This window comes from Tetrahymena thermophila, assembly GCF_000189635.1.
Source record: "Tetrahymena thermophila SB210 genomic scaffold scf_8254395, whole genome shotgun sequence".
Lineage (NCBI taxonomy): Eukaryota > Ciliophora > Oligohymenophorea > Hymenostomatida > Tetrahymenidae > Tetrahymena > Tetrahymena thermophila.
The window spans coordinates 21,860-34,646 of record NW_002476178.1 but is presented as its reverse complement, the minus strand read 5'-3'; the positions used below and the strand labels follow the sequence as shown (position 1 = coordinate 34,646).

The window sequence follows — 12,787 nt, the reverse complement described above, 5'->3', positions numbered from 1 at the left end:
TGAATTAGTAAGTATAAATAATATAAACAAATACATTCTGAATATATTCTTTTAATAAATAAAAGATATTTGTATTTTATTTGGTGTTAAATTTAATTTTTTAATTTCTATATAAACTTAATATAATTTATGATCCTTTGTTTATATACTTAATTATAAATTATAATTAATATGAAAATATTAATTTGTTTTTGTGTTAAAACATTAAATTAAAATGGAAACATTTTAGTCTAAAATTTATTGAGATGTTTTTTATTATTACAACTTTAAATAGAAATGTGAGGTTGTTTTCTTGTTTGCTAAATTTAATTAAAAATTGTAATTACTTAATTATAATGTATTATGAATTGCAATATCCTCGCTTAAAGTAGAAATTCTTTTACATTGCATAAATTACAAAAAAGAATATAAATATAAATTATTTTAAAGGCGAGACAACAGAAATTACTTTTTTAAATTATATTAAGATACTACAAAATTTATTAATTAGGATTTATAAACATTTAATTCAAATAACATTTCCTTATTATTTATATAATCCATAGTTTTCTCTTGATTTTCCTGATTTACTTTACCAATCTTAAACTTCCATTGAATGCTTTGTTAAGTAATCAATGGCAATAACTTTCTTTCTTTCTTTTAAATCAGGACAATATGCTGTTAATACAATAGTTTCTCCCTCTTTAAATTCAAATTTAGTAATACCCTTATAGAAAACTTCAATTTCTTCTTTAAAATCTGTAATTACGAATCTTGTTTCTAAAGACCCTCTCTACATTTTGGTACTGCCAACTTTTAATACTCCGAATATTTAAAATTTAGATTCTGGTTTGATATAATCACTTAGCATATAATCTTAAACGCTCATAGTGACTTGTTTATCTTAGAACATGCTACCTCCATATGTGGCAGCAATATGTGCTCCACCTATAACAAGAAGTGCTCTAAAAATACCTGCTCTTGACTATATTGATCTACCTGCAGTACCTAATTGTATAGCTTAAGCAGTAGCTGTAGAAAACATTGCTCTATTTTAAACTAAAAATGATCCTAATTTGTTACTTCTTTATGAGAATTTCTAAAATATTTTGAACATTCCTTAATATTAAAATCTATTTAAATCTTAACTATGGCTTTTTATTCTTCACCTTGTTTGGTTTAGTAGCAATTATTAAATTTATTAGAGTTCTAATTGTTTTATTATTTTATATCTAAAAGAATTTAACTACCAGTAAATGAATGAAAATTTTTGATTGTTAGTTTTCTAGAATTTGTTATTTTACAAATGTATAATTTGATTCTTAAAATTTGAACATATATAAATATAATAAATACAACCTATGAAATTAAAAAAATATTAACATACAACAAAAAGACTAAAATTTATTTTAATTAATTATGAAAGTAATGGATTGGCGTAAAAAATGTTTTAAATTATTTTAATAAAAATACAAATAAAGGATTTTTTAATTATTCTACAATTTTTTTAATTTTTATTCAATTTTTAAAATTTAGTAAATTCATGAAATTTCTTTCGTTATCAAGTAATAAAATTAAATAAAAATCCTATCTGCTTTTCATTATTTTTAGATACCCATTCTCTCTAATTGGTGTTTCTTAGTGATAAATATACTCTCAAATATTTACTTTTTTAGGTTTTTTCAAAATTAATTCTAAAGTATTTTTTAGTTTTATTTTTAAAAAAATATCTTCAGTTTTAACTCATAATAATCATGAAAAATATTAAAGTCAAGTATTTAGTATGTGGTAAATATTATTGTTTCTAATTTTTATCTACAGTGTTTATTTATTTAATATAGTTACTAAAAATAATAAATGAAAAAAATTAGGATTTATTTAGAAATTTTTAAGATCTTTAATTATGGTTTTGCACAGTATATATATGAAGAACACTTTAATTTATAAATAAAAGTAGCTGTAAATTCATTTATTTATTTAAATTAACTTAAATATATATTTTTTTAATTATTTTTTAAAACTGAAAAAAGGCTAATTGAAATTCACGTTATTTATTTTTCATTTTCTATTTTATCTTTTTAGTTGTACTTTAGATAGGTCAATTTACAATCTGATACTAAGCATTTATGATATAAAATAAAATAATAATATTTAGATTAAGGAATTATTTATCTATTATATTTGAGAAGGTATATAAGTACTACCAATTTATATTTATTCAAAAGTTTTGTGTTAAAGATAATTTATATATAGAAATTACAGCTTTGAATACAAAAACTGACTGAAAGAAAGGGATTTAGCAAAAGACTATAATTTATTACATCTGAAAATTAAAGGAGATTTTGATTTTTTATGTTTTAATTTAATTAATTAAATAGGTTGCTTTTTTTATCAATATATTAAGTAATAAATTCTTCATTGATTAATCAAAAAAAAAATATCAATTTTTTCTTGTAATTGAATATTAACTTTTCAAAGTTTACTTTTAAAAACAAATTTCTAAGTGTTTATTTGCTTAGATTCAATTATTAATAAAAAATATTATGGATGCGGAGGTGTCAGAAACCTCACAGTAAAAATAAGCTTTTTGCAAGCCATAGTAAATTTTTTAGCTGAATTAAGGAGTGGATATAGCAACGCAGCTGGTTGTTACTGAAGTATAAGGTCATAGTGATATGGAAAGTTAAATCTTGACAAAAAGAAATAGCACTTAAGTAATTAAAGTTAAAGATATAAATCAAATAAATTGGATGTTTCAATTCATAAACCAGAAATTTGGGTATGAAATAAGTAAATTTTTACATATATATTTAAATAAAATTAGGAAGAGCAGCAAGAAGATGAAAATTAAGCCATATTAAGTAATAATAAGCTTGATGAAAGTAATGAAGAAAATCAAACAGAATAACATCTGCAAAAGTATCTTAATTAATTAGGAAAAGATGCAAAACTTTTTATGCAATAAAAAATTTTATCTATAGTTTATTTGTGAAAGGAAACTAATTTGATTTTATTTAAATTAAAGTAGTCATTTAGGTGTTTTAAAGTAGAATTATGAAGAAACCATTTAGCTTAAAAATAAAAATATAGAATAATCAGATAAAGATTTGAGTTTGAAATATGGATCAAATAGTTATCAAGAAAATTATAATCTTTTTTAGACATATGACACTAATTTTAATTTGAAGAGGAATTTATTATTTACACCGAAAGATTTAAAAAGCTAAGCAATGTACTCATACGATATGCCACCTAATTTAGATGCTATTTAGGATTCAAGCAATTATACATAAAATTAATTTATCTCTTAAAGTCCTACTGACCTTACATTATCACAATTAACATCAAAAAGTTACTTCATAAATTCTATTATGAAAAAAAACTCAAAAGAATTGATAAAATAGTAAAAAGAATTAGAGGACATTGTGCTTTAATAAAATTAACAAAAAAGAAATGGATTTACAAAGAACGAGAAAATACAATAAAAGATGATAAAAAATTTTCAAAATCATTAAACAAATATGAAAGATAATTATTTCTAAATTTATGAATAAAATCAACCAAAAAAACAAAAAAAATTTAATTTATAGAGCTTTGATAACAGTAAATTTCAAGTTTGGATGAATTAAAATCAAACAAGCAACAGTTCTAGGGAAGATCTAAGTGAATAAAAAAGTAAAAAGCTCGCAATATATAAAGATAAAGCTAAAAACAAGAGCTAATTAATTTAGCTTACTCCTATTTTAGAAAAAAGCAATAAATAAGCTTAATCTTAGAAAATTTTTAATATATTCTCAAACAAGTAAGATATACTCAAACACAAGTAAAATATATCCTCAAATGAAATATCTAAAGGTTAGATTGAATACGCAAAATAGTAAAAATAATAAGAAAGAAATTAATTGCCGCTTGTAACTCAATCCTTTTCAAATTAAAATAATTTTTCATTAGATCACCAGAAATAAATAAACTTTTTCTAATAAACAAGTAAATAGCCCATAAAGCAGATTTAAAGCAGCAAAATAAATTCAACAATTAATTAACAACTTAAAAATAACTCATTTTAAGAAATTTAAAATACAAAAACAAAAACTTCATCAAAAAATTAAGAAAAGTTAAATAACATCTTGAAAGTAAATGTAACAAATAATCCTTAATATAAATAAAAAAAATTAATCTACTTTTCTAAAACTGAAAATTCTGACAGATCAAATGATGGTGATGACTAATTTTCAATTTTTGAAAATTAAAATAATGTAGACTCAGCGTATTCTTAGTCTAAAGAAGTAAATAGCCTAAGATAAATTAAAAAAAATGATTTAATCTTTGAACAAATTTAAATTGATTAACGAGAGAATAAAGAAATATAATTTAGAATAAAAAAAGAATAAAAAAATAATAATCATCAATAGAAGTAAATTGAAACATTTTAAAATAACCAAGTTAACAAGCCAATAATTTTTGAGATCAATAAATAACTAAATTTAATTAATGCTTCAGAAAATAAATTAAATTAATAGAACGAATAAAATTAATTATTTTAGAAAGAACAGAGTTATGAAATAAATGAAAAAATTAATTTAGACACTCCAAAAAATAATCATTTAAAAATAAGCTAGAGTGAAGATGGAAAATGGAAGATAGAAAATTCTGACAATATGGATATGGAAGCAAGTAGGTCTTCTTCTATGAATTAAAATAAAATTAATTTTAGAAAGCAGTCTTCATAGCTTTCTCCTAGCGTATTCAGTATAAATACACATAATACTCTTTTAAATTAAAATGTGATTGATAACTCTAATAACAATAATGAAATTAATAAATAATTTTCTATTACAAAAAAAAGAAGCCTTTCAGATAATTCATTAGATGATATAAAACTACAATATTCTGTTGAAATTCACCACATAAAAAGCAGTGAAAACTTAAAAAATTAATAAACAAATAATCAAGATTAGAACTACAAATAATAGAGGTAAGTGTCAATTTAACAAAATGATAGAAGTCTGAATGATATTCCTTTAAATTAAAATACTTCAACTTCTATTATTTCTTAGAAAAATATTGAAATAAATTCTAATAACATTCAACAAAGTCATTTTTAAAATAAATCTTCTGATATTTTCAACGAGCTACCAACTAATAGGATTTCATCTTTAAAATATATTGATAATTAATATGAAAAATATAGTCAAAATGAACAGATTTAACTATAAAAATAACAGTCATAACAATAATAATAAAGAGATTATTAAATAATATCTATAAATTCATAATCTGTAAATAATCAAACCAATCCAAATTAAGGAAGCTTAGAAAAAAATGTTAAAAATAACAATTAAGAGTAAAATAATTTCAATAAAGAAAATGAGAACGTCAAAATTGTACTGAAAATTATTGAGAGTAGTGCAAATTCAGATTCTACAAATGTAGAGTAATAAGTATAAAATAAATTGTCACAAAATTTAGAAAATGTAAACAAAAATAGTCATACTACTGAATATTGTTAAGACTAAGACATTTTATAGTAGTAAGATTAAATGAAAAATGAAAAAATAGATTTTAGCATGACCACAGTTTAAGAAAAATCAGAAGCTACATCTAATAAATCAATACACATTAATTAAAATGAATTTTCAACTCTGTAAAGAAGAAAGAGCAATCCCACTTTAAAAAATTACCAAATTCCAGATTCTTCTAATGCTATGCAAAATTAAAATATAAAAGAAGATTAATCTGTTTAATCCACGAAAAAACTCTCTATTTCTTAATCAGCTTTAAATGAAGTCAAAGATGAAGAAGAAATAACATCAAAAAGTAGTATTGATGGTAATTTAAAGTTTGATGAAAATAAAAAATTGAATAAAGAAGAATAAATAATTTTATATGATAGCATGTAAAATATTTTTCCTCAATAATTAAGTAATATTTCATTAAATATTGATCAGGACTAAATTTGCAATTAGCAAAGCGATAAGACGATAAAAATTAATTCATCAGCTTAGCTGCTGGATAAAGAAAAATAATAGTTTAGAATGAGAAGCGAAACCTTTAAGGGAAAACAGTAAGCTGAATTGTATATCAATGTAATGCCTCCAGATAATAATACTCCGTAATCGATACAAAATATATAGGAAGTTCAAAACTTTTCATAATTAAATAGAAATTTTGAAAATGGAACTGATAAATCTAATGAAATAAAGCTATTCAGTAGTTAAAATTTACAGGATGATAAAAGTGAATAAGAATATAAATAATTATAAATTTAAATTGATAAATGTAAATAATAAAGTTAAACTTTTTCCTCAAAGAATTTAGATGAGATTAGTTAAGGAGGAAGTAAAAAAAATATTCCTTTAATTAATAATCTACAAATTTAGTCAATCAATAACAAAGATAACTAAATTGATTTTAATCTTAAGTTATAATAAAAATTAAATATTGAGAAAAATACTAATTACTAAAAGCTTAATAGATTTGTTCAGTCAAGTGATGATTAATTAGATAATCACTCCTATTGGGATGAGAATGATAAAAATTAAAGGACTGAGTAACAATCAAACACCACAAAGCACAGTTAAAGAAAAAATACAAATTAGAATGACAGTCCACATTCTAGCTTTAATCAAGAATAAGACAGTCCTGCTTTAAGTTTGAAAAAATAGCTTTAATCAAGAAAAATTACATAAATTTAATCAAATAACTCATTATAACACGAGGAATATTAAAAAATATCATAGAAAACATCCATAGATAATAATAATAGCCGCAGATCATCACTATTAACTCCATAGTAGATTAAATAGGCAAAAAAAGAGAGTCGTTTTTAAACTCGCCTGAGTAATTTTAATTAGTAGTTCTTTGAAGCTGAAGACTCTCTAATTTTAAATATATACGGCTAAGAAACAGATAAATAAATTTAACTGAATGGGTTGTGCAACTTTAATGAGAATTAAAGTATTAATTAAGGATTCAAAACTGATTTAGAAGTTAGTTAAAATAATGCAGTCACATCAGAGAATGATTAAATTAATTAATCTATAAATGCAAATGCACACTAAAAAGATAGTTCTATGAAGAAATTAATCAATTAAATAGAATGTTTCCAACAGAATCCTTACCTGGAATCTTTTGATTCAAACAAAGGCAATAACATGTTTTAAAAGAATGTTAAAACATTATTTAGAAAAATCAATTAATACTTTAAAACAAAATATCACTAAGAAAATTTTGGATTTGATGGGTCAAAATCAACTGACACTAAAAATGGTTAATAAGAGGGGAATTAAAATAAAATTTAATAAAACATTCCCAGAATTTCTCTTCAAAATGGATTTGCTGTTGCATCAGAAAAGTTAATTTGGAAGGGTAAAAATAGTATTCAAAGCGATTTAGGGTAATCTGAGGATTTAGAGTAGGAGGAAAAGTAAATCAATTAAAACATAGAACTTAAAAAGAGTGATATTGAAAAACTAAATTAGAGACTTCAACGAAACAGCAAAGTTCCTGACAAATTCAACAACTAAAAAGCAGAAGATACTCCTTCTTAAAGAGAAATAATGTAAAAATAGAAAGCAACTAAAAAATAATTGTATTTTAACATTTTAATTTTAAATAATAATATTTAGAGTAGGACTTGATAAACAATCAACGTTAGATAGAGTAAATGGTTTTGTTAGAAACAGTAAAAAAAAGTAAAGCTAAAAGCTTGTAATTTAAATAAATCCACCAGCAGACGAACCCACTTAAATTTAGATTCCTCATATCAAGCTAGATTTTTCTGCAATAAAAAAGAAGAATGGAAATACTGAGTTTGTCCTTAATCAAAACAACAACAAAGAAGCTGAATCATTAGAGAGTAGTAATGAAGACGAGGATGAAATGGATGATTTAAAGAATGATAGCTAAGTTCCAAACAACTTCGGTTATAATAATGAATATATAGAAAAACATAGCAGCTAAGTATTAGATTTTTTAAACTAAAGTGGGAGTTCGTGGGATGAATAAGAGTTTAATTCATAATTTATTCCTTCAGAATAAAATTAAGCAAAACTGCTCAATAAAATGCACAAAATATCAATCAGAAAAATTGATAGCTACATAAAAGATAGACATAATAAGTTAAGCCTTGTTAGTGAGCAATCTTAAGAATAAAAATTGAGCACTCTAAAATTTCTTGATTAAAATTCTTGGAGATTTGTTAAAAATTATTAAATTACTTATTTGGAAAAACAGATTGACAAAGACTTTTTTTTCAAAGTTTCAAGGTAAAATTTATAATTTAAATATTATTTTTTTATTAAAAAATAATTTATTTATTTATTTATTTATTTATTCATAGATTAAGGAATGTGTTGAAAAACATAAAAAGTAAAGTAGATCCATCTGATAGATTCAAACTAGATTCTATAATTGCTTTAAATTAGACAAACATTAATGCTGGAGAAATATTCTTACAAAAAGATAGAGCTGTTGAGAGTAAAGCAAGCAAGGTTATGCAGTAGTCTATCTGTTTGAGTGATTCTAGAGAAAACGAAAGTTATGATTTTTATAATAAAGATCCTTACGAACATTAATTTTAGGAGGATTTGGTAAGTGAATAGTTCTTAGATGATAAAAAGAGAAAGAAGGATGAATGTAGCCAAGAAAGTAGCAGCGACGAAAGTTTTACTTCTGAAAGCAGTGACGAAGTAGAAGAAGTAGAAATGGAAGAATATTATCCCATTAGTGATTAAGATAAAGATTTAAACGATAGAACTTAGTTTTTGTATGACGAAGAAGATTACGAAGGAGGCAGATCAAGCTATTAGTTAAACGAAGGATACTTAGAGCCTGTAATGACGAATGAATCTTCTAACATGTTCACACAGCTATATGAAGAAATTTAACCTGTGCTAAGTGGCATTGAAAATGATTAGATAAATGATATCCTAAAAACTCGTAAAAACGATAAAAAAGCACATTAAGAAATCATTTAGCAAAGTTAAATTGGTAAATTTACTTTGATTTATTTTCAATTAATTTATTTTTTTTTTTAGAAAAAAAGTTTAAAACTATCAACAAAATGGTTGCCTAGCTGGATATTAAGAGCTCTTAAACAGATATGAGAAATATTTAAAGTGAATATAACGAATTGTTAGAAGGAGATTTTTAAGACAATTAAAGAATAGACCATGACTTCTTTAGAAAAGATTTTTTGAAGCAATAACAAAACTAATTTAACAAATTTGTAAATAATTATAAGTATTTTAAAGGCAAGCTAATTTAGAATTAATAGAAAAAATCTAATTTGGATAGTTCTGTAATTGGAATAGGCTCTTCTACCTTAGGTCTTCCACTTAATAGATAAAACTTGAAAGAAAAATCGCCAAAATCAATTGCAGACAATAACCTTGAAATAGTTTCTTTGAATAAATACAAAAGACAAGACTCTAAAAACTCTTAGCATTAAAATTTTTAGCAATCTTTCAATTTATATAATTAATAATAGCAATAGCATTCTACTTTATCAACCTAACCGGGAAGCTTACAATAACAATAAATGTAAATATAACCAACCTATGCATAGCAATACTATTAATAATCTCATTTATTATAACATTAATTTAATACATTACAGTAAAATGCTTCACCTTAATAAAATAATTTTATTTAAAATAATACTCTACCAACTCACCATGTTCACTATAACACTGTTTCTCCTTCCAATTAAAACGCAAATTAGTAATAGAAATAGTCATTTTCTAGTGGCGTAGATACAAATTTATACACAGGATCTTTTATGAAGAATATTTAAAATAGAGGATTTACTCAAAGTTTGAAAAATTTCTCTAGTATACCAAATAGAGGAGAAGGAACATCAAAGAACTAGATTACAATAAAAGCCGAAGATGATCCTAAAGCTTTTAAAAATATATAAAAAATGTAAAAAATTAACTAACTTCTTTAACCATCAAATAATTTTTATAAAATTGAAAATTATTTTTTTTAATAATCAATCAATTTAAATTAATTCAAATTCATATAAAAAGAAATATACATCAATAGCAAATATCTGAAATCTACCCTTCATATTCAAGTATTTAAGGTGGCAGCTACAATAAAACTTCTACTTTGCAATCACAACAATCAGCATTTAATCAATCTGATTCACTTCACAATAAAGTATTTATTTATTTTACATTTATTTATTAAATTATTTTTAAAAAATATATTTATTTTTTAATAGGAAATTTTAAATCAAGAAAATAGTAAGCAGCCTATTAAGTAAATTAATATTTTTTTTAACAAAATTTTAATTTAAAATTTTAAGAAACCAAGAAAATTAAGTATTCAGTCTCTAAAAGGTTAGCACGAACTAATCAGCAGACGAAAACTAGCTTACAGCTCCTTCTCCGACTCAGATAAGTATTAAAAAAGATTTAAGATCTACAGGAAGGAAGAGATCAATATTTAATACAGAAAACTCTTAAAGTCAACCGAATATTGCTATAGATTTAAATAAAAATCATCATACTCCACCATAACTCCATTCACCTATCTTTGCCAATAATCAAAATTAAGGAAACTCTTAATTTGGATAAAGGGTTTCGAATTAATTCAAAAATAATTACTTTTTTTAATAACCTTAGCCAGTTAATAATCTCACGCCACAACTTTAAATATCTCATTAAGCTTCTCTAATATAAAGGCAAAGTATTGGCTCTAATTAAACATAAAATCCTACTTATTACACTAACTTATAGTAACAGCAACAACAGTAATATCAAAGTTAATAAATAAATACTGCTATTTAGCTTACATCACCTAGTGATATTATTTAATCACCTTATAGATAACCAGCTCGCACTGGAACTCTTAATTCATATGGTTCTTTGAATAGTTAGAATAATCAAAATGGAATGAGTAATTAATTAACTTTGTAGACTTAAATGCAAAATTAAATAAATACTCCTACTAATAACTAAATTTCATAAATAATTGGAAGCGGAAAAGTGTAAACGAACGCTCTTGGGGCATAATTAAACTTCAATTAACAAGGGTTAGTAAACTAGTATTAAATTAACAACTCTAGGCTACAGATAAATACGGAGGCCTAGACTCCTCATAAGCTAGCTCTATTTTCTTCATTTTCAGTCAAAAAGGACATTGAAAAAGCAGTAAGAATATTAAATTTTCTATTTTAAATTAATTAATTAATTAATTTTTACACAAAATAAATTTGAATTTTGTTACATGTTAAAAACTTTTTATCAAATTAAAAAAATTCTTTTATAATTTTTTTTACCAATCAAATTTTTCAATTTACAAAAAGACCTCTATGGACAGATAGAACTTAGTAATGAGGACTAAGCTTTAGCAAAGTATAAGAAAGAGCTAATTAAGTTAGAAGGATTAAGTATTTGCAGCTATCAAAGAAAATAATATCCATGAGGTATTTTTTTAAATTTTAAAAACAAATTTTTAAATACTCAAATTTTAATGATGAAAAGATTGAAGATTTGTTAAATCAATATCACACACTTTCACTAGAATCAAAAGACGATGAGGGAAACACGTTTATAATAATAGCAGCATAGGTAGGGAGTAAAGAAATAGTAGAATATCTATTCTAGAAAGGAGCTGATATTAATGCTTCTAATGTAATAATATTCATAATACTTATATTACTAAGTTATTACATATTATTATCTAACTAATAATTTTTTAATTAGAATGAAGGTGATACAGCACTTCACAAAGCTAACTTTTACAAATATCACAATGTGGCTGACTTCTTAATTTAAAAAGGCGCATTATAAAACAAAGCGAACAACATAGGTCTAAATCCGTGGGCAAGCTATAATTAACCAAAGAGATGAAAATTAAGTACAAAAAAATGAAAGCAAGAAATTAGAAATAAAGAAAGAATATAAATTAATAAATAAAATAGCAAAATCATCTTTTAAAAGCAAAGTCTCCTTTGAAAATATTAGTCAATTTAATTTATTTAAAATATGCAAGTAAAGTAATATTATCACCCAAAATTTATAACAATAATTAAAAAATATTAGCGAAATAATTATTAAATAAAGAAATATTTATTATACTTTTAAATTCTCAATTAATATCTATATTATTTATCTTAAAATTTATAAAAACATGTATGAATTTCATTAAAAATTTTGTTAATTTACTTCAAAAAAAGTAAATTTTATTCAAAATTCTCCTGCAATTTTTTTAGCAGATTCTTCTTCATTTTTCATTTACAAACAATATTATTCATGGCTTCTTTTGTTTTTTTATAAATTCCTGTTGTCTAAAGAGTTCCTATAGTTTTTTTACTTATATCAGAGATATCTGTTACATCTTTTACCTTTTACTCAAAACCCAAACTAATTTTATTTGCTTTTTTATCATCTTTATTTGTTAGAAAAAGTTAATAAAAATAAATAAATTTTTCTTCGAATTTTTAAAAATTAAAAATAATACAAATTTTAAAAAAGTTTTTTTGAATGCAATTTTGATTTCATTCGAAAGAAAATGAGCTTGCATTCGGTGATTGCAATCTTGAGAGATTTTACATGAATATATATAATAAATATTCTTTGTTAAAAAAAAAATGATAAATTGTCAAACTTTATGACTCCAATTGTCCTATGTTACAAAAGACGTAAAGAAAAGAATAGAAAAGGCTATTCTTTAAAGTGGTTGAGGTTTTTATATATTTGCTTGATTGTAAATATAAATAATAGTTTTGTGAATATTAAATTGATAATAAATAACAATCAAAAAAATTGCTTATATATTGCTTTATAATAGTAACAAA

The 12,787-nt window shown here is 23.0% G+C and overlaps 2 protein-coding genes across 2 annotated transcripts; one reads left to right on the top strand and one right to left on the bottom strand. All coding sequences in view use genetic code 6, as the record gives it.

The window, feature by feature from the left end:
* Nucleotides 1-508: 508 nt before the first annotated feature.
* On the bottom strand, nucleotides 509-1,096 carry TTHERM_00455200 (cytochrome C-type biogenesis protein CcmE; the record flags this gene model as incomplete). Its single annotated transcript, XM_001024126.1, has 1 exon — nucleotides 509-1,096. The coding sequence occupies one exon, from the start codon at nucleotides 1,094-1,096 to the stop codon at nucleotides 509-511; it is 588 nt and encodes a 195-aa protein (XP_001024126.1).
* A 1,426-nt stretch (nucleotides 1,097-2,522) lies between these two features.
* TTHERM_00455190 (hypothetical protein) lies at nucleotides 2,523-11,840 on the top strand (the record flags this gene model as incomplete). Its single annotated transcript, XM_001024125.2, has 12 exons — nucleotides 2,523-2,693; nucleotides 2,804-2,898; nucleotides 3,005-7,540; nucleotides 7,608-8,246; nucleotides 8,321-8,970; nucleotides 9,018-9,903; nucleotides 10,011-10,143; nucleotides 10,208-10,245; nucleotides 10,292-11,138; nucleotides 11,294-11,413; nucleotides 11,472-11,621; nucleotides 11,694-11,840. The coding sequence occupies 12 exons, from the start codon at nucleotides 2,523-2,525 to the stop codon at nucleotides 11,838-11,840; spliced, it is 8,412 nt and encodes a 2,803-aa protein (XP_001024125.2).
* Between the last annotated feature and the right edge of the window lie 947 nt (nucleotides 11,841-12,787).